General features: G+C 52.9%; 5 protein-coding genes across 5 annotated transcripts; 3 read left to right on the plus strand and 2 right to left on the minus strand.

Annotated features, from left to right (window-relative positions):
* Positions 1-4,559: 4,559 nt before the first annotated feature.
* On the plus strand, positions 4,560-5,651 carry IUM83_05687 (uncharacterized protein; the record flags this gene model as incomplete). The annotated part of the gene is made up of 3 exons (XM_067929841.1): positions 4,560-4,678; positions 4,751-4,832; positions 4,908-5,651. 3 exons carry the CDS (start codon positions 4,560-4,562, stop codon positions 5,649-5,651), a joined length of 945 nt encoding a protein of 314 aa, XP_067798275.1.
* Positions 5,652-6,269: 618 nt separating this feature from the next.
* Positions 6,270-12,620, minus strand: IUM83_05688 (putative DNA-binding protein; the record flags this gene model as incomplete). The annotated part of the gene is made up of 3 exons (XM_067929842.1): positions 6,270-6,551; positions 6,646-6,800; positions 11,039-12,620. The coding sequence occupies 3 exons, from the start codon at positions 12,618-12,620 to the stop codon at positions 6,270-6,272; spliced, it is 2,019 nt and encodes a 672-aa protein (XP_067798069.1).
* A 1,382-nt stretch (positions 12,621-14,002) lies between these two features.
* IUM83_05689 (putative DNA-binding protein) lies at positions 14,003-15,784 on the plus strand (the record flags this gene model as incomplete). Its single annotated transcript, XM_067929843.1, has 1 exon — positions 14,003-15,784. The coding sequence occupies one exon, from the start codon at positions 14,003-14,005 to the stop codon at positions 15,782-15,784; it is 1,782 nt and encodes a 593-aa protein (XP_067798307.1).
* A 695-nt stretch (positions 15,785-16,479) lies between these two features.
* On the plus strand, positions 16,480-17,909 carry IUM83_05690 (26S proteasome non-ATPase regulatory subunit 13; the record flags this gene model as incomplete). The annotated part of the gene is made up of 4 exons (XM_067929844.1): positions 16,480-16,565; positions 16,687-16,859; positions 16,941-17,338; positions 17,415-17,909. 4 exons carry the CDS (start codon positions 16,480-16,482, stop codon positions 17,907-17,909), a joined length of 1,152 nt encoding a protein of 383 aa, XP_067798113.1.
* A 179-nt stretch (positions 17,910-18,088) lies between these two features.
* IUM83_05691 (uncharacterized protein) lies at positions 18,089-19,807 on the minus strand (the record flags this gene model as incomplete). Its single annotated transcript, XM_067929845.1, has 8 exons — positions 18,089-18,220; positions 18,284-18,358; positions 18,443-18,649; positions 18,720-18,794; positions 18,881-18,970; positions 19,031-19,229; positions 19,314-19,634; positions 19,716-19,807. The coding sequence occupies 8 exons, from the start codon at positions 19,805-19,807 to the stop codon at positions 18,089-18,091; spliced, it is 1,191 nt and encodes a 396-aa protein (XP_067798114.1).
* Positions 19,808-20,054: the final 247 nt, after the last annotated feature.

Genomic DNA, 20,054 nt, shown 5'->3' on the forward strand with positions numbered 1-20,054 from the left:
TGCAAGCAAGTGTCACGGTCCGCGTCTAGGTGAAGAGCAGTCCACTACTTTCTCAAGTGCATAAATCGTGCCTTTACGTTGTGCGTTCCTTAGGTCATTCACTTGTGCTTCATTTCATTGGGCCAAACCTCACATTTTTCAGATGTGAGTTGGCAATGTGGTTAAATAATTTCGCGACAAAGTCTATGTCGGCAACGTGTTTGCGCCTATCGTGTTCTAACTGAGGTACCTTGTTATTAATACGCTACGCGACTCTAACATTTTACTGTTCTACACTAAACAGCGAATTCAATTCTGGAATACTCGAGCCACGACCTCGACTGCTAGCTCCATCAAAACCGAAACGAGAGGGCAGTTGTTCTGACGGTAAAGAAAGATCCGACGCATAACGGACACCACCTTTAGTTTGGCTACACGAAAAGGTAATGCATACATTGCTCAATCACGAGCTTGCAGCATAATTCGTTTGGTTTGAAAGTTGCTTCACACGTCGTTTCCGACTGTCAGCCAATGTTTTTTTTGTGAAAAGGCTACAAAATCCCCTACATTTTTCGCGCGATGGAATCTTGTCGAGGGCCCTGTTTACCACGAGTCGATCATCGAGCGCATAAGGGTAGGATCGACAAACACAATGGTAAGTAGCAGTCGATTTCGAGATCGATTGTAATTGTAAAAGGACTTGAGATTATTTTGTGACCTCATCCCGCTGACGAACCTGTCTTCCCAAGTATTGTTGCTGCAGCCGGATCTGTACCTCTTGTATTTCCTGTTGATACAAATACTGCTCGTACTCGCGTTTGATTTGAGCCTGTAGCTGTCGCTGCTGCTCCTCGATGTTCATGTCAAGCTCGTGCTGCTCCAATCTTCGCTGTTCTTCGGCTTCCCGTTTCATCTCCTCATAATGCGGTTTGCGGTGCTCAACGTATAGAACCAGGAGCTGCTTGATTTGCTGTATTCTCGAAGCAGCGTCGTTCACTTGAGCCTGGAGCTTGTCCACGGTGGTTTGTAGCTCTTGGACCTGCATCTTTAGGGTCTTCCTTTTCTTTCTGGAGTGTTTGTGTCGCTTTGGGGACATTTTGACCGGACTCTTGGGGATCAAAGGCGGTGTCCTTATTCCCTGCGCTGCTGTCGACGTGAAACCAGGCCGGGGAAGTTGTAGCACTGATTCCAACTTCCTCATTCGATGTGGTAGCCTGGTCGAGGTGAGGTATCTGCGGGTCATCTTTGTCTTGCTAATCGAAGTGAGATGTGACGGGTTCCATTTTGCAGCGACAGCAAGTGCTACAGACAAGTGCAGGGAGCTGGCCGTTCCAGAGGATCAGCCTGTTGCTGCGTCTCACGCTTTTGGACCCCGGTCATCAAAGTTCAAAGAGCCGGTTCTATGGCGCGCCAAGTCTGACGTAGTTTCTGGACCTCGTAGTCTGGCGCTGGTCCTTCATGTACGTGTACTGTAGCTCGGCGCGTTCGAGTAGGCTACAAGCTCATAGCAAGAGCTGCGTTTTTGGGACAAAAAGGTTGACCAAAGTGTATTTGGTGGTTTAGGTGTAAGTTTGCCGAGGGCTAATGCCTAAATTAGGCGGTGATGCTCATCTCGAGTAAAGAGTTCAAGCAAACCCCTGTGCTGGCAGTATTTCAAAAGGCAAACCCAGCGTGTTTGGGATCGTTGCATGTAAAAAGAAACTTGTAAAGCGCATCGAAAAGGACTACAGTCCCTACATATCTTATTGAATGAATTTGTAAAACTGTACGTTAAGCACGTAGCACCGTGACATCACGTCACCCCTTGGCCTTTCTTGCTGGGTTCCTAGCAGCTTTTGATAACATTACCGTACACTGCAGTTCTATCGTACCTGCATTTTGCACCCGGTGAGGCAGTTTATAGTCAAGTTGTGTGAGACTACCAAGCGAATTGTTGTCGCTCCTTGCAACGCACCAGTTGATTGAATTGTTTTGAAATTGAAATCCATTATTGGAACTTACATGAGGACGAGTTGTAAAAAAAAGAAGCTAATATATAACGTGAAAAATATCGTCCGGTACATTGTAAACCTTCTGCTGGTTATAGCGAGACATTTTCCGCGTCTGCTGAAAGCCAGAAAGTAATAAAACAACTTGACCATATTCAGATCCGCTTTGGAGACCTAGCGAGCTTGTGGGGCGACCACAATCACGTAGACGAACCCGTTATCCATGGCGCATTCCTCGCTATTTAGTCGAACGACGTCAGCACCACTCAGCCCTGCATGCTCCAGTGGAAAGTACCAGTTTCGCGGAAGTTACGCCAGAGGATCGACCATATATTCCAACCCCAGAGTGTGACCGTGACCGTGAGCTTCTACATCTCGTGGTAGGTCAACTACTTCCCACCAATTTTCGTCAGGTATAGCTCCAGATCTGCGACTTCGCATCATAACCACCTTCCATTCTCGAGCTTGGCCGCCTTATTGAGCTTATGCTGCGGTTTAGTCGATTCGAGCTCAGCGTAGAGAGGGATAGTCAGGTTGAGGGCTAGCTCGTAGCACACATTGACTATTTTGGAGCAGATTCTGCAACGAAGGATATTGTTGCCACAACATTCTTGAACGTCTCGTCCCACCTCATCCACTCCTATCATTCAGGCAAAGAAAGGAAGATTGAGAGAAATGCTTGATGCTAGGTAAACCACAAACGCAGTGAGGAACAAAGCGAAAAATGGAGTTGCTGACGATGGTGAGCTTCGTGTGCCGACACCAGCCTCGGATCCAAGCACTGGATCACGTTAAGTAGCACAAAGCGGCAACTTGGAGGTTCTGCAGTGGTTGGACAATAATTGGATGGAAGGCTGTTCTGCAACGACAGGGATACTTGCAGCAGAATCAGGAAACATGGACATTTTAATGTGGTTGCATGAACACTATAGCGACCTGTGGACTTCCAAAGCCATGGACCTGGCGGCGGAGCAAGGTCGTCTCAAGGTTGTACAGTGGATGCATGCAAATCGTAACGAGGGCTGCAGCACGATGGCGATGGATTGGGCTGCGAAAAATGGACAGCTCGAAATGGTCAAATGGCTCCATCAAAACCGCTCAGAAGGCGGCACTGCAGCAGCGATGAACTTTGCTGCAAGTAATGGGCATCTTGACGTCGTCCAATGGCTGCACTAGTTTCGTTCGGAGGGATGCACTGTGTCGGCAATGAACAAGGCAGCGGAGAACGGACATCTTGAAATGGTACGGTGGTTGCATTTCAATCGTACTGAGGGCTGCACTACATCGGCCGTGGATGAGCTGCGGCGTCTGGACACCTGAACGTGATCAAGTTCTTGGTCTAGAATCGCTCAGAAGGCGGGACATTCGATGCTTACGTATTTGCGGAGGAAGCGGGACACCGCGAGATCTTGAATTGGTTTGATGAGCACAATGCAAACTTCTTCGACTTTAGTGAGCAACGCTAAGGACCGAGAGGTAATTACTATCGAGAAACCCACTTTCATATAATTTTTTAAAATCAGCCTTACATATCTTTCATTATCGCAGGCTTATCCTGGTACTTTGATGGTAGGACTAGCTAGAGTAAATAATATTTTCTCATGCCGCCATCTTTCAGACTTTTGTTAATCAACTGCTCAAAGATATTTTTTTCTTCATAGAAATCTTCTCCGGTGAAGCAAAATGGCTCAGCTAATTGTGATTGCCCCACGTATTCGTCAGCTATCAGACACCTGAAGACGATTATTCGGGAAGAGCACAGGGGTCTAAAGAGTGGCGCGACACATATGTCATTGCAGACTTTCACTGCAAAAAATGAAGGAGTTCCAACAAACTTACAGGATCTTCACAAGGCTGATTGAGATCGAAGAAGTGCCTGATGACCCCGCGAAAGTGTTCATGTGGAGCCTCAACACCGACCAGCGGAAGAAATGCATGGAGTACATGAAGATACATCTTACCGACGCTTTCTTCCGGGGTGGAAAGCAGCGATTATTTCTGGAGGATGCTGCGGTCAAAGAAAACTTGCTCTCAGTCGATATAATTACAGGATGGAATTTGCCTTGACTGGGACGTCAGGCCTTCACTTTGTCATTGAGGCGAAGGAAGATGTAACACACCACTTGGGAGAATTTCGGCGTCAGGTACTTCTGGAGTAGATTGGTGCTGACTTCAAAAGAGATAGGTGACCGCGCCCCGATAGTATTTTACAGCAGACTCGAAAATTGCCACGCTTTCGCTTTGATGCCCCGCGATTCAAATATTCTGAACGAGAACACGGGACCATCAAGTAAAGGGGCCTATCAATGATTCTTGATATGTAGTCGCTTGATTAGCGTTTGAAGCGGTGAAGACTCATCGTTCTCAACCGCACAACTTGAAAGCACTACAGCATGATGTCTGAGCAGGTCTGCATATTCGCACGTAACATTTCATTCTTAAAGAGGCACCTAAATTTTTGCTTGCACTTGATGAGATGACTCCGAGAAAGTCTCGTGATAGATTTCGACTATCGCATCAGAGCAGATTGGCTTTACAAGTCGATTTGCAGTCTACAGGATAGTGGGCTTACTCACCATGGCCCCAGTCGAGATGGCAAGTGGCTATACAGCTTTCGATTCTCCACCGGCACCGACGTATCGGTTTGTACTCTCGTCCAAGGCAGAGACGATACGCATTTGGCTGGAGAATTCGCAGTCCAAAAAGCAATGGTGCATAGTCTGAAAACATAGGCCCGAACTCTACAGTGTTGTGGTGCTTGACAAGCTTCAATTGTTTTTCAGGAGCACGGGTTATCTAGACGAGAAGGAGTACGTGACGATAACAAATAGAATTCCAGGTGCCTCTGTTCCAAACTACGCCTCGGTAAGGGCGCTCCTTCTGAACCTGCAGAACAAAATAATCACCTTAACGCTAGCTGCGATGCATGCTTGCAAACAGCTTTTCAAGGACACGCTGCAGTATTTAATGGACGAAGACAATCTGAACAATGTTGCGGATGGGGTTGACAAGACGAAGATCCAGCGCACCTTGATTGAACTCGAGGGAGACGAGTTGAAACTGGAGCTGTTGGTGGAAGTTCGAGCCCTGGCATCTGCGTGGTTAGCAAAATACGTATTTCTGCTGAATCCTGTTTCACTGGATCGCGTTGACATTGTGGAGGCTAAGCTGCGAGACGCAAAAGAGCACCTGACGATGACGGAAACTAAGCTTCGTGATGTGGAAAAACAACTGGCGAGGACGGTGACTAAGCTCCGCGACATGGAAGAAAACCTGGCAATGTGTGCGAAATGTCTCCGTTATCAAGACGTAGTGCATCTGCGTGCATGTTCCAATAATGTGGAGAAGTTGAATGACAACGGTCTGGTTATCTGGAACGACAAAAAATACGAGAACTTCGAATTGACGAGTGAGAGAGATGGGATTATAATTGTTGTGCCTGGGTGGTACATTTTGAATCTCAAGGTGCATTTACGTCCGCAATCGAATTGGGGGACTGTAGATGTGCGCAAAAACAACGATGAAATCGACTCCAGCCAAGTCCCATTTGCTGCCGACTCGTATGCTAGTGCTTCCCTGGGGTGCAGTATTCGCTTTGATAAGGCTGACAAGCTTGATGTTATTCTGACGAAATCTCCCCATCGTGTGGGTGCAATCTTGACGCTGATAAAAATCGCTGATTAACCCTCCTAAGGCGCACGCTCGCAAGCTCAGCAACCCAACGCTATTCCTTTCAGTGGCAAAGTTCACTGCTAATTCTCCAAATACATAAACTTCTCGTTTGCAAATACGCCATTCTCTGATTTTAATGTATTGCGAGTTGGCAATCTGTGAATTATGTTTTTCCATGTTGTAACGCGGTGTATTAGCAAACCAAACGTAATGGAAACCGAAAGGTAACATATCTGGACTCCAAAACTCCCTGTTGGAGTCTCATTTCCTCTGCTGAGCCAGGGTGGCTAGCCAGTCTTTGCTTCTTCAACGCACTATCATTCCCGACGATGCAGCTTCGCGTCGTGTAGAAACCCACGCGTCTTTAATCAAGACATCCTTGACGACTAAAACCCGTTTGCTGGCCATTGCAGAGAAAGCGTTGCAATATCAAAAGTCGTCGTAAACCAGAAGAAGAACCAGGCCGTATCCAGTCCGTCAAAAGACCCATTGGACACGCCACTGCTCGCTTTTGAAATCGGCGGCGACGACCTCCAACAGCATGCGCCGCCGGTAGTTTTCCAAGTTGGCGATGAAATCGCTCCGCACCTCGACGGCAAAGCGAAACCCAACAAACGCGTTGTTATTTTGCTACTCGAAGCTGCCAACAACGACGTTTCCGTTCACCGCGAAATTCATTCTGGACTCGTCGTCCATCGACAGGAAGTTGTCGTTCATCGATGTGCCCTTCAGGAAGAATTCTTGCTTTCCATCTCGGACAAACGTGTCAGCCAAGTTCTCCTCCATGTACACCATGCACTTCGCGCGTTCGTCCAAATCGATGTTAGCTCGATCAGCCCATTCAAAGGCATTCACAGACTCGTTTCGAGCTTCATCAATCTCGACAAAATTCGTAGACAGCTCTAAACTCACCTTCAGTTCACCGATTTTGACCGGCAAATTGTCAGAGGACACACGTCGCGTTCCTGCCCACAATATCGATAATCTGCTGTGTTGTCGGTCCTACCTGGTATGTTTGATGCTCTAAAAGTTCAGGGGTCACCACGAACACATGAACAAGTCCGTCGCCGTCGGCAACCTCCTTTTCACTGATCTGCACCACATCGGGGACCGAATACTGGACGCCTCGAATCTGCTTGGCACTGAGCCACTTGCCGTCGACTTTCGCGAGGTACAGATTGAATGAACATCGCGCCTCCACACCACTGGACCAGTCCCGTCACAACGTTCACCGCGTCCTTGAGCCCGATCAGCCACTCCCTCTCCTTCACTTTAACCGGAACACCGACTGCAGGTCGCACGATAGCGCGCAGTCCACCTTGACTATAGTAATAGTTGGATCGAATTCGGGTAATGAACTTGCACGCTGTACTGCATACAGCCAGTCACCCTCACTAAAAAAACATGTTCTCACTCATTTCAGGATCACCACGCGTGAATGAATAATACGGTTGGTTTAGCACTTCATACACATGGAAAAGGACCCAGTCGCGTCTTTCTACCCAGCCTTCCATCAATGCTCCACGACGATCATGTCATGAGTGAGTCCAATAAGCGTCGATCTTCTGCCTCGACCGATGGACGCTGACCGGCGCCGCCAACGTGGGCAGTCCACGCCTTGTGGACCGAATCCTGGTTAAAGTCGACGCTGATTCGACTCCAAGCGACAATGAGAAGCACCAACTCTACCGACACTTAATGCGTCGAGCTGTATTTGTGGGAGCCTCCCAGCAGTGCAGCGACCACACCAGCACAGCTTTGAGTGGGGAGCTGGCACTGCCCCAGTGGTTCAAGCACGAGAAGCCAGAGCTGTTGCACCGCCCAGCCGTTTGGGCGGAGCACGTAACGTTTGACGTTGCAACGCAGCGTGGAGACCTGGAGACTGTGCAGTGGCTGGTCACTCGTTCACCAACTCGACGTGGTCCATGGCCCCCGCTGTTCTCGGACGCAGTTTGAAACTGGTCAAGTGGGCCGTCTCGACGTGCTGTAGTGACTGAAGGATAATCGACAAGATGTCTGCTCGTCGTGAACCGCGTGGTCGCATAAGGACACTTGAACGTCTTAGCTGAGTGAGCACTTCACGGAGATGTTCATGCCGGCAGCTAAGGACCATGCGGCGGTAGCAGGCCCGCTTGAAGAGGTGTAGTGGTTGCAGAAGCACCGCGGTGAAGGCTGTCCGACGCACGCGATGGACTGGGCGGCGACAAATGGCCTTAATTCGTCTCGCAGCTCGATCAAGCTACAACAATCACTCGTATTACCAACAAGTCGTGCCACATTTGAAATCGCTGCATTCCCTCGAAGAGCTGGTGGAAATACATCCTCGACGATAGCAAAGAAGCAAACCCACAGGGAGACCCTTACTGAGTCGTAAGGCTTGCAAGAGAGGCACGTTGAACAGGCCTATCAAGTGTGAAGTCATATCTGTATCCGTTACCGTCAGGTACAGTAGTCGTTTAGGGAAAATCTGTGCTCGTGAAAACCACAACGTTGGAGCGTGCGCACTCCTCCGGTTAAACATGCTTGACATCTGCTGGCTTCAGCACGTCAAAACCCATCACGAGAATTTCTGAAAGTTATCCTCAACAACAACCATTTACCCAACGGGCGGTTCTAAGACGATTGTCGCCTGGTCTCATACTGCGGTACGACGGTGACGGTGACTGTCGAAAAGTCCTACACAGAGGTTTGGTTAGCCTCACAACCCGAATTGGACAACAACCGTTTGATCAACTAACTCACCATGCCAGCAGTTGAGATGGCAAGTGGCTATACAGCGTTTGATTCCCCACCGGCGCCGACGTATCGGTTTGTGATCTCGTCTGAGGCAAAGAAGATCAGTATTTGGCTGGAGAATCTGCAGTCCAAACAACAGTGGTGCGTACAACTCCATAAAACCAGATCACCCTAGACGTAGAGTCATCTTTTGACTTTTTCCGAGGCGCACAGATTATCTGGGCACAAAAGACTACCTGACTACCAAGAACATCATCCCAGGTGCCACTGTGGCAGACTACGTCTCGGTAACGGATCTCGATTTCAACCTACAGACCGAAATAATCACCTTAAACGCGATGCATTGTCAGTAGCTCTTCAAGGACACGCTGGGATATTTGATGGGTAAAGATACTCTGAACAATGTTGCCGATGACGTTGACAAGACGAAGATTCGGCGCAATTTGATCGAGCTCGAGGGAAACGAGTTAAACCTGGAGCTCTTGGTGAGAATTCGAGCCCTGGAAACCGCGTGGTCAGCAAAATACATATTTCTGCTGAAGCCTATTTCACTGGATCGCATTGACATTGTCGAGGCCAAGTCCCGCGATTGGAAGACAAGCTGAAGAAGACCGAGAATAAGCTCCGTGACGTGGAAAAAGAACTGACAGCGGTGAAACAGTGCACGGCTGATGCGAAGTGTAACAAGAAGGTGGTGCATCTGAGTGCAACGTCAGGCAACGTGAAGAAACTGAATGACAAAGGGCTGATTATCTGGAACGACGATGAGCATGATGACTTCGAGTTAACGACCAAGAGAGATGGAATACGTATTCTTGTATCTGGGTGTACATTTTGACTGTCCAGGTGCATCTAAGCCCGCAAACGACTGGGGGGACTGTAGTTGTGCGCAAGAATGAGCGCAAGATCCAGAGTAGCCAAGTTCGAAATGATGGACACGAGTGCATTTTTAGGGTGCAGCGTTCACTTCGATGAGGCCGACAAGATTGATGTTATCCTGACCAAGTCTCCCACGCGTGTGGGGGCCCACATGACCCTCGTCAAATTTGCTAATTGAGATACGACGCGGCCTTCACTATTATACTGTGGCTTGGAGTTGTGAAGGGCACGGCACAGGTTGAACGCCTTCTTGCAACAGCAGGTTTAACTCATAATACTCGTTCCGCGTGGCATGTGTCGAACAGGTTGTACAATTCGCTGATGACCGACATAAATGCCTGATCGTGCTCCAACCCCGCCCTAGCATTGAAATCGTGGTACAAGTTGATCGACGATAAGACTTTCTGCACTGTACTTAATCTCGGTGTGTGTGGGCAAGCTAAGCATTCTCCACGTACTTCCCATGTACTTCGCGCATTCGTCCAAATCGATAGTCAGTCCTTAACATTCACTGTCTCCTTGAGCCTGTCCAACCTCTTCTCCTTCACTTTAACCGGTCGGTGCCACCGACTGCAGGTCGCGCGATAGCGCGCAATACACCTTGACCATGCTAAAGAGTGGTTCGTCGGGCAGTGAAGTTTACACGATAAGACTTGCATACAGTTAGTCACCCCTAATCAAACCTTCAATCAACCAAATGTGAATGATGCTGTTCAAGCGTGAAGTTTTTCTATAACTTTCTACAACGTAAAGATGAAACGAAAAGTGGAGTACGATTGTTGGCGAAGCAACGAAGTGGCGCAGACTTAATCGAATTGAGGCTTCAGCTGCAAGTGAAAGTTCGAGCCCTGAAATCGGAGTGGCCAGCGAAATACATATTTCTGCTGAAGCCTGTTCCGCTTGATCGGATTGATATTGTGGGGGGTAAGCTCCGAGATGGTGAAGAGCAATTGGCGAAGATGGAGGCTAAGCTCCGCATCACGGAAACGTTGGTAAAGAGTCCGAAAGAGGTAGCGCATCTGCGTGCTTTTTCGAGAAACGTGGAGAAGATGAATGTCAACGGACTGATCGTCTGGAATAACGAACAATACGCACAAGGACTTTGCGCTAACAAGTGAGAGAGATGAAATACGCGTTCTTGTGTCTGGGTGGTGCAAGTTGAACCTGAAGGTGCAGCAACGTCCGCAAAATGGCGATTTCACTGCTACGTCTGACTGCAATCGCGAAGTGCAGAGCACCAGCCTTTTATTTCTTCCTGCGCGTAGTAATGCACGCCGTTTCCTTTGCTAGTAAACTCCTATTGATGAAATCTATCAAACCATGTTGTACAACATGCATGTTTGTTCCCTAAGCTTCTAAGGCAAGCTTGTGGAATTTATTGTAGTACATGTTTTCACAGACTACTTGTTATTGTTCTGTTGCGTTGAGCAATTGTACTACATGTACTGTACAGTAGTAGTGATCATAGTAACATCGGGCACATGACAATGCAGGACATGTGTCGAACGTTTCGATGTCGCCAGGATCTCTACATACACGTTCACCATTTTATTATCTTTATACACCTTTATACACGGCGTCTACAAACCATACCTTCCACTGCCCACTTTACTCGATGCAAACGTCACGAGGCGGACGAGAGCGCTCGATTTCGGAATACGACTTACATCCGACGAATGGAGACGGGGATGCAGTTCCTAATTCCATTGCCCTCATAGTGTCAACTAGCCGCGCGGCTGGCTTCCTTGACTCATTTCGGTAGCTAATAATGCTCGACGCTAGACGGCTAGGCGGCACGAAAAGCGTTGTCGACACCGCGGCAGCGACAGCGGCGGCTGTGGCGGCTCCACCATGGGCATTCGACCCGAAGCCGAATCCTGGATGCTCCAAGTAGGGCTGGTGCTTGGTCTTGCTATCGCGCACCAGAGAAGACGTGTCCGTCATAGACCGCGGCGGAGGCCAATCATCGATAATATGGCGGATGGAGTTCTCGTTGCGTGACAGGAAGCGAGTCAGCAAGTTTCGCGCGCCCTCCACGGATATGTCGGGCAGCTTGCGCAGTGCCGCCGCCTCCACCAGCCGCATCAGCTCGTCGAACGTCATCAGCACGCCCAGCTCCGCGCGTGCCACCACCACGCGCATGATGCCGGCCTCATCGCTCGGGTGGAAGTACCCGTTGCTGCCCTTGGACGCCCCACCCTGCGCGCGCTTCTTCACGCGCCGATGCAGCGCCGCGAAGTGCACGCCGTACAGCTTGGCCGCCGCGCGCAGACTCATGCCCTGCTGCTCCACGGCGGCGATGGCCTTCTCCCACGTCTCGGCCGGCACCATGTGGCTCAGCTTGTAGCCGCGCTTGTCGTTTTGCAAGGTCGACGAGGACGTATTGGATGCCGAGTCCTGCATGTCGTCGGCGCTGTTGCTGATGGTGCTGACGGAGTGGCGGATGTGCGGCGGGATGGCGTTCTTGTCTGGTCGGACGTCGCCGCCGCGAGGACTGTTACTTGGCCCCGTCGTTGTGCCGTTGTCGCTGTTCAGGCTGCCACTGCTCGAGTTCGACCGCATCTCCTCATGATCGTGATCTGCCGCCGCGGCGTGTTGTCTGCGAGGCCAGGCCGCCGTCACTCGCCGATGGTCGTCCACGAGCATGGCGCGGTGGTGTTGCTGCTTCATGAACTGTCGGTGGCGCTGGCTGAAGCTGCGCTGGAGCTGCATGGCCCTCTGTCTCTCGTCGTCATACGCCGGGAGAAGGCCAGGCACCCCTGGCGGAGGAGAAGACGGATCGTACATGGCTTCACCGCGGGGATCCGACGACGACCCTCGGCTGTCCTCGCTGGGGTTCCTCTCCTTCTCGTCGTCGCTGCTGTTGCCGCTGCTCTGGCTGCTGATCGTGACCTGCACCGAGCCGGTAGCAGCACCGGCACTGCTGCTACGTTTGTCATTGCTGCTGTGGGGAGCTCTGTGGCTGACTGGAGCTTCTGCGCGTGCCGCTACCTCATTGGCAGCAGTTCTGTCGCGCGATTGGGTCCGACGCGACGGCAGCTCGAGCCGCTCCGGCAGTCCGAAGGCCGCCTGGCCGCCACCAGCCGCCGTCGCTGCCGCACCGAACGCGAAGCTGTTGAACTGCACGAAGCCGTGCGTACGCTTGAAGTCGATCACCCAGCGCGAGGGCGGGAAGTCCGGCGGGACGGCCACGCTGCCGCCCCGGTTGGCCACGGCGCGCGCGGCGAGGCGCACGTCGTCGGACGTGACGCGCTTGTGGCGCTGTTGTTGGCCGCGCAGCACACGCAGCACCTCCCGCTCGCCGGCCTCGCCCAGGTAGCGGCGCACGCTTGCCGGAGCGGCGGAAGGCGCGCAGGGGACCGTCATGGACAGCAGATTGAGGCGCGACCGTTAGATGATGAAATTGTGGAATACATTTGGGGTTGGTGTGCGCCACACTATAACGAGTTCGGCGGTCGTTGATGGGAAGGTACAAGTCGGACCCAAGTAGGACGAACATTTACGGTAGAAATGGCAGAGAACGTGCGCTGGAGGGCGAACTATGGGGTGAATGCAGGGTTGCACGGAGACTGGATCCCTGCAGCGATATTGGCCGGTTCAAGGCGACGGCGGCGGCAAGCACTTCATAGTCGGCTCGGCGAAATGGACAATAACAGCATTCGACCCCAAACGGAATCAACCGCGACTGCGCTCGTTGAAGCCGCTTGGCCAGGCGATGCGAGTGGACTATTCCCATACCTTCTCCTTGCTCAGCTCCAGCGATGGTCTCTACGTTGAGGTTCAACCAGTTTGGGCTCAACCCCCACTCGCAACCGTCTGGTGTTCTGTTCGTGAGTCAGCACGATGTTCTCCGCTCCCCGCTGCGTGGGACCAAACAGGCGTCTTCAACGCATTCGCGGCAAAAACTTGTTAGCGTCCGCTTGACAGCTCGAGCCAAGTTCCCCGCGCTGCACGGCCCAAGCACCGGAGGAGAGCACCAACGCGTATCGAGCCGCGAACAAAATCTCTGTCTCGCGTGGCAGCTGCAGCCGCTCAACGGCACGTAGCCGGCTTCCTAACCCCCAAAACGAGTCATGGCCAGCCTCGCCGATGGTGATTTTATCGCCGCGGAACGCGACAGTGACGATGGAACCGGCGACGCGAGATCGCACGCGGCAAGTAGCAGCAGCAGCAGGCAGGCAAGCAAAGCGCCAACACGTTGCGGCGCTCCTCGCCGAGTACCAAGTCCTAATGATCGCCCCAGCAGTTTACCGCCGAGCACATGCGACCTCTCGATCGCATGTGGGTTGCCGACGAACAGCGCCGAATTCGCCAGCCCCCTGGCTGGATATGAAACTGACCTGAGGCCCGCGGGGTCCAGAATCGGGTTATCCCACGACAACGCCTATAAACGCGCACACCGCAAAGCGCAACCGATGCTTATTACACGACGGCAGCACACCAGTGCGCAGGGCAAGGCTCCAAGGCGCAGCAAGGCATTCGCGCATCTGTAGCCATCTTAAGTCTGCCGTTCCGTCTATGCTCACGGTACGAAGCAAAGATACGCAACCGCGCCCAGTATGGCATACCCAGCTCAAGGTGCTTGTTTTCACACAAATGAAATCAAACGTCGAGCGAAAGCCGACTTTTGCAAAAACAAATGGGCGGTAGCTCCGGCTTCATTTCAGAACAGGAGAACACACCCGAAGGTCGACTCCCTGGTCGAGCTCGACTTGCGCGTCAGCTGGCACAGCTTCAAGCAGCAGCCCATGGAGCGCGGGCTCACCTCGGCGGCGTCGAGCGCATGCGTGCGCCGCTACCTGGGTGACGCCGGCGAGCGCGAGGTGCTGCGTGTGCTGCGCGGCCAACAACAGCGCCACAAGCGCGTCACGTCCGACGACGTGCGCCTCGCCGCGCGCGCCGTGGCCAACCGGGGCGGCAGCGTGGCCGTCCCGCCGGACTTCCCGCCCTCGCGCTGGGTGATCGACTTCAAGCGTACGCACGGCTTCGTGCATTTCAACAGCTTCGCGTTCGGTGCGGCAGCGACGGCGGCTGGTGGCGGCCAGGCGGCCTTCGGACTGCCGGAGCGGCTCGAGCTGCCGTCGCGTCGAACCCAATCGCGCGACAGAACTGCTGCCAATGAGGTAGTGGCACGCGCAGAAGCACCAGTCCCAGTCAGCCACAGAGCTCCCCACAGCAGCAATGGCAAACGTAGCAGCAGTGCCGGTGCTGCTACCGGCTCGGTGCAGGTCACGATCAGCAGCCAGAGCAGCGGCAACAGCAGCGACGACGAGAAGGAGAGGAACCCCAGCGAGGACAGCCGAGGGTCGTCGTCGGATCCCCGCGGTGAAGCCATGTACGATCCGTCTTCTCCTCCGCCAGGGGTGCCTGGCCTTCTCCCGGCGTATGACGACGAGAGACAGAGGGCCATGCAGCTCCAGCGCAGCTTCAGCCAGCGCCACCGACAGTTCATGAAGCAGCAACACCACCGCGCCATGCTCGTGGACGACCATCGGCGAGTGACGGCGGCCTGGCCTCGCAGACAACATGCAGCGGCGGCAGATCACGATCATGAGGAGATGCGGTCGAACTCGAGCAGTGGCAGCCTGAACAGCGACAACGGCACAACGACGGGGCCAAGTAACAGTCCTCGCGGCGGCGACGTCCGACCAGACAAGAACGCCATCCCGCCGCACATCCGCCACTCCGTCAGCACCATCAGCAACAGCGCCGACGACATGCAGGACTCGGCATCCAATACGTCCTCGTCGACCTTGCAAAACGACAAGCGCGGCTACAAGCTGAGCCACATGGTGCCGGCCGAGACGTGGGAGAAGGCCATCGCCGCCGTGGAGCAGCAGGGCATGAGTCTGCGCGCGGCGGCCAAGCTGTACGGCGTGCACTTCGCGGCGCTGCATCGGCGCGTGAAGAAGCGCGCGCAGGGTGGGGCGTCCAAGGGCAGCAACGGGTACTTCCACCCGAGCGATGAGGCCGGCATCATGCGCGTGGTGGTGGCACGCGCGGAGCTGGGCGTGCTGATGACGTTCGACGAGCTGATGCGGCTGGTGGAGGCGGCGGCGCTGCGCAAGCTGCCCGACATATCCGTGGATTCTGCTCGCAAGCTGTTGACTCGCTTTCAGTCGCGCAACGAGAACTCCATCCGACACATTATTGTCGACTGGCCTCCGCCGCGACCAACGGTGGGAGGACCTTCAGGTGAAAGTCAGCAGCACCAGCCGTACTTGGAACACCCTGGCTTCGACTTTGGGCCGAAGCCTCCGGTCATCCTCCGCTCAGTCTCGGCGGGAGGCACAAGTAAAACAGCGGCTGCTGCAACTATTGCTGCTGCCGCACAGCAGTCACTTTTCGTGCCTCCCAGTCGGTTGGGTGCGCCGCCACCAAGACTCGACAGTCAAAGAGGTGAGAGGCGGTTTATGAACGGAAGCGGTGGGCCAGTGGAGAGCAACGGCGCTCTGCCACATGATCGGCTTTATTTCGTGGGGCCTCGCTCGCGCTCGGAGGGAGACAACGACGCCGTGATGGTTGTATAACATCCGCTCAGCGCTGAGCAACAGCGTGGTTTGCTGGATATGACATACGGTATATATCGTGGTGCAGTGATGCGAATTCTTGCAACGAATAACTCACCAACGCGGTGCAGTGATGCGGGGGTTCTTGCAGCGAGGGGGAAGTTCGTGTCGTGCATCGAATCTGTTTGAAAAGGACACTTAGGTTAGGTCGGTCCTCCATGTCGGACGGTGAATATGATGAGCGTTCTCTGGCTCAGTAGTGCCCCACCGATTCGACTAACGAGTCGCCCAGACATGCAATAGGCTGAGCAGCAACCATGTACAGTAAGAACTAAGCAAACGTCCATCGCATCATGCACGAGCGTCGGCCGGCCGCGGCTGCAGTCCGTCGCCACAACCAGCGCTGGCCCCAACCTCTGGGCAATTGGCTCGTGGTTATTGACAAGCTTCTGCGGCATCGAAAGCCGTCTCAAACGATACAACTATTCCACGCTCATAGCTGGCTGTCCTCTTTCTTCTCTCCTGCTGGTCCTGTGCTACATTCACTTCAACATGGGCTGGTTGAAGCTACGTCCTATAAAAACGAATAATAAAAACCTTTGTTATCCCATACCCTATAATCAAGCCTAATTTATAAGTTGCCACAGGCTTCCGAGCCTCCCTCTTCCTCGCAAGGATCCAATTCCCCACTTGCAGCGGAACCGACGAACGACACGATGACGGACTTCATCGCCACGGAGCAGACCGCGTACCCGGACATCGCGCAGCGCTACCAGAAGCTCAAGGACCTGCACGTGCGCAAGTACGTCCTCTCCGCGCTGCGTTCGGCTGCGTATATTGCGCGCATTTACCTGTCAAATATTTTGTTTCCTAAATGGTCAACTAACTCTTGCAATTTTATTTTATTTTATTATTTCTCGCAGACTGTACCATGAACTCACGGGCGAGCTCGAGGCCTTCGTGCGCGACCCCGCGTGCCACAAGTACCCGCTGAACCTGCCCAAGCTGTACCAGGAGTTCATCCGCAGCTTCCAGGACAAGCTCAACCAGATCCGCCTCGTGGTCATCTGCACCGAGATCAGCACGCAATTCGCAGGTTTTTATTATTTTATTGTTTTACTTAAGGTGTAGCCATGTCTTGACCTGACCTGTGATACTTTTTGTTTTTTTGTTGCAGACCCGGCCAAGGCTCAAGAGTTCATGGAGCAGCTGCTGGGCCAGCTGAGCACCAAGAAGGCCCACGAGGCCGTGCTGCTGTGCAAGATGCAGATCGCGCAGCTCAAGTTCCGCCGCGGCGCCGAGTTCCTGGCCGAGGTGAAGGCCACGGTGGACGACGACAAGCAGCTGATCGAGAGCCTGGTGGGCGCCGAGCCCGTGGTGCACGCGTCCTACTACCGCGTGGCCTGTGACTACTACGGAGCTCTGGGCCCCGCCGACAAGTTCTACAAGAACGCGCTCATGTTCCTGGCCTACACGCAGTACGACGAGATGCGCCCCAAGGAACGCTTCGACCTGGCCGTCAACATCAGCATTGCGGCGCTGACGGGCAACGGCGTCTTCAACTTCGGTGAAGTGGTAAGTTGAGCTGGTTTGGAGCAGAATTCGAGTGTTGGTATCCGTTGGGCTGACGGCGGCGTTGATGTGTGAGTAGTTGGCGACCCCGATCCTGCGCGCGTTGGAAGGCACGGACAAGCAGTGGTTGTCGGACCTGCTGCACGCATTCAACAAGGGTGACATCGACCGCTTCAACGAGATTGTGGGACAGAACAGCAAGGAGTTCAACGCACAGCCGGCTCTTGTGAGCAAGCAGGAGTACGTGAAGGAGAAGGTGGCGCTGCTGGCGCTGATGGTGCTGGTCTTCCAGCGCCCGTCGCACGAGCGCAACATCCCGTTCCATGAGATCGCTGAAGCCACGCGTCTGCCGCTGGAGCAGGTGGAGTGGCTGGTGATGCGCGCGCTCTCGTGCAAGCTTATCAAGGGCTCTATCGACCAGGTGGACGGCATCGTACGGGTCACGTGGGTGCAACCGCGTGTGCTCGACAACTCGCAGTTGCAGGAGCTCGTTACGCGTCTGGATGGCTGGGAGAAGAAGGTGAACTCGACTTTGCTGTACGTGGAGGAGCAGACCCCGGAGCTTTTCCAGTAAGCACTCAACCATCCTGCCGCTCTTAGCACAGATTCAAGCAAGCAGAAGCAGCAACAGTAATGTCGAGGGGTGGTAACACGGTGATTATGCGATAGAATTGTTGACGTGCTTTATGGTCGTGTGCAGGATGATTTTGCGTTTGTTGACAGGATATTTCGTGGGGTTTTGTTATCATGGTGCTAGTCGTACCATTGACACCTATGCTTGCTGTGGATAACCGGCGACTGCATGAGTGCTTGAACTGTCATGGGACGTTGGAAACCCTTCAGTCGTTCGTCAGACTCATCAGACCACCACGGAGTTCGATACAACTGCAGAAACAAGAATGTCAGAACCCAAGACACGCAACTTTACTAACTGAGGTGCAAACCAACCGGACTGGATCCTTGGACTGCCAACTTGAACGTGCTTTGGACAACAGCGTTGTTTTTGATTTGCTCAACGAGTTTCTGGGAAGCGGAAGGTTCACGACAGGTATTGATACTGTCAGGAGTTTGATGCGAATGCGATCAAGCTGCAGTCATTGTACAAACCTCGTTGTGGCTTTCCGTGAGGTGCTTTCGCTCCACCTGAAGGGCTTCATAGTTTTTGTCAAGACGCTCTTGCTCCTTCACGATGAAAGCGCGAGCTGCTAGTTCCTGCTTTCGTTTCTCTATGGCGGTGGAGAGGTGTCGTTCAATTTGGTCTTGATGCGATTTTTTCAAGCTTTGCCGAGCTTGCTGCTTTTGCGCTGTTTGCCGCTTCAGTTGCAGGTATAGAAAGAGGTGAGCAACCTTCTCAGTGTCGATTTGGGTGCCTCATTTAACGTACTTCTTCCTCCTTTAGCTTGTTGAGTCTGAGCTGCAGATCCTTATATTCCTTGTCCATCATTTTCAGCAAGTCTGTCTGCCAACACCAACAACACAGAAGGTGCCCCGAAACCACTAAGTGCAAGACGTGATAAACGTCATCGTACCCAGTACTTGACTCACATGGATTGTCTTCAATTCATCACCTTCAACCTGACCGCGAAATTGCTGGAGACAGAAATCCAGAAGTGCTTCGCGTTGGGCCTCAAACAACTATCAACACAATTAATCCGTAAGAACTTGAAATGGCGACAAACCGCACGAGTTTTGCACCTGGATAGCTTCTCGTGTAGGCAAAAAGGCAAGGCGGTTGAAAAAGCTTTGGGATGCCGCAGCAACTGCCGTCCGTCTTCGAGTGATCTCCAGACGTTGAGCATATTTCTCCCGTGTAACTTCACGTTGCTGGTGGAGAAGAGCGGTGTCACTTTTGATCCACTCTCTGCTGCGCCGTTGTGTTTTATCGTCCTTCGGACTAGCGAGTCAAAAGAGGTGCCGCACACGAAAACGTTAGTGCCCGCAAGTGAAACTCTGTAACAACAAGTCAACTGAGGCATACGTGAAGACATCTCGGGTCGAAGGGTGGGTACCGAGTGTTCCTGATTTAAGTATCATGCTTGACATCGCAGTGTTTGGCAGAACTGCCTCAGTGTGAAGCGCTTCACTCGAGATTGAATGCTCAGGAGATACAAACGCTTTATCTGTGCTTGTCCCACTGGCTCGTCGGGTGAATTTCAATGGCGAGAGCAGCGGTCCTTGCTCAGAAGGAGGCACTAATGTTACGTTAAGGTCGAAATCGGTGAGCATGGCGTTTTTCGTAGAGCGAAAGCTGGGCAATGCGGGGAGACTTCTGGCACCACGGACCGTCGGACTCGAAGACCTGTCATACGTACAGTGAGGGTGAGTGCAGCGACCAAAGTGGCTGAACCGGGGTTCATCTCTCCAGACACCGACCACGTACGAGGATACTTTTTCGCTCTCGTGGTTCAGCAGCTGGGTCAAACGTTTGCGGCGGCGGTCACCTACATCATGGGCCCTGGTGATGGAAACCATCGATTCGGCGCACCAAGAGCTGCAATTTAACGAGTGCCAGGTTTCGACCTCGTCGAATTCGATCAGGATCAGGTCACAGAGACTTGACTTGTATTTATAGGCGGGCTTAGTGAAGTTGACTTGGCATTCTAGGATTAATCTGTTAGCTACGCAGAGAATCTTGTTGCTAAGCAAGTCGCACACTGTCTTGTGTGCTGCGGTCACATTCCCTTCCAATGAGAAATGCTTGTATGTTGGATGTAGTTTG

Source organism: Phytophthora cinnamomi (assembly GCF_018691715.1).
Source record: "Phytophthora cinnamomi strain GKB4 chromosome Unknown Contig10, whole genome shotgun sequence".
In the NCBI taxonomy this organism is placed as follows: domain Eukaryota; phylum Oomycota; class Peronosporomycetes; order Peronosporales; family Peronosporaceae; genus Phytophthora; species Phytophthora cinnamomi.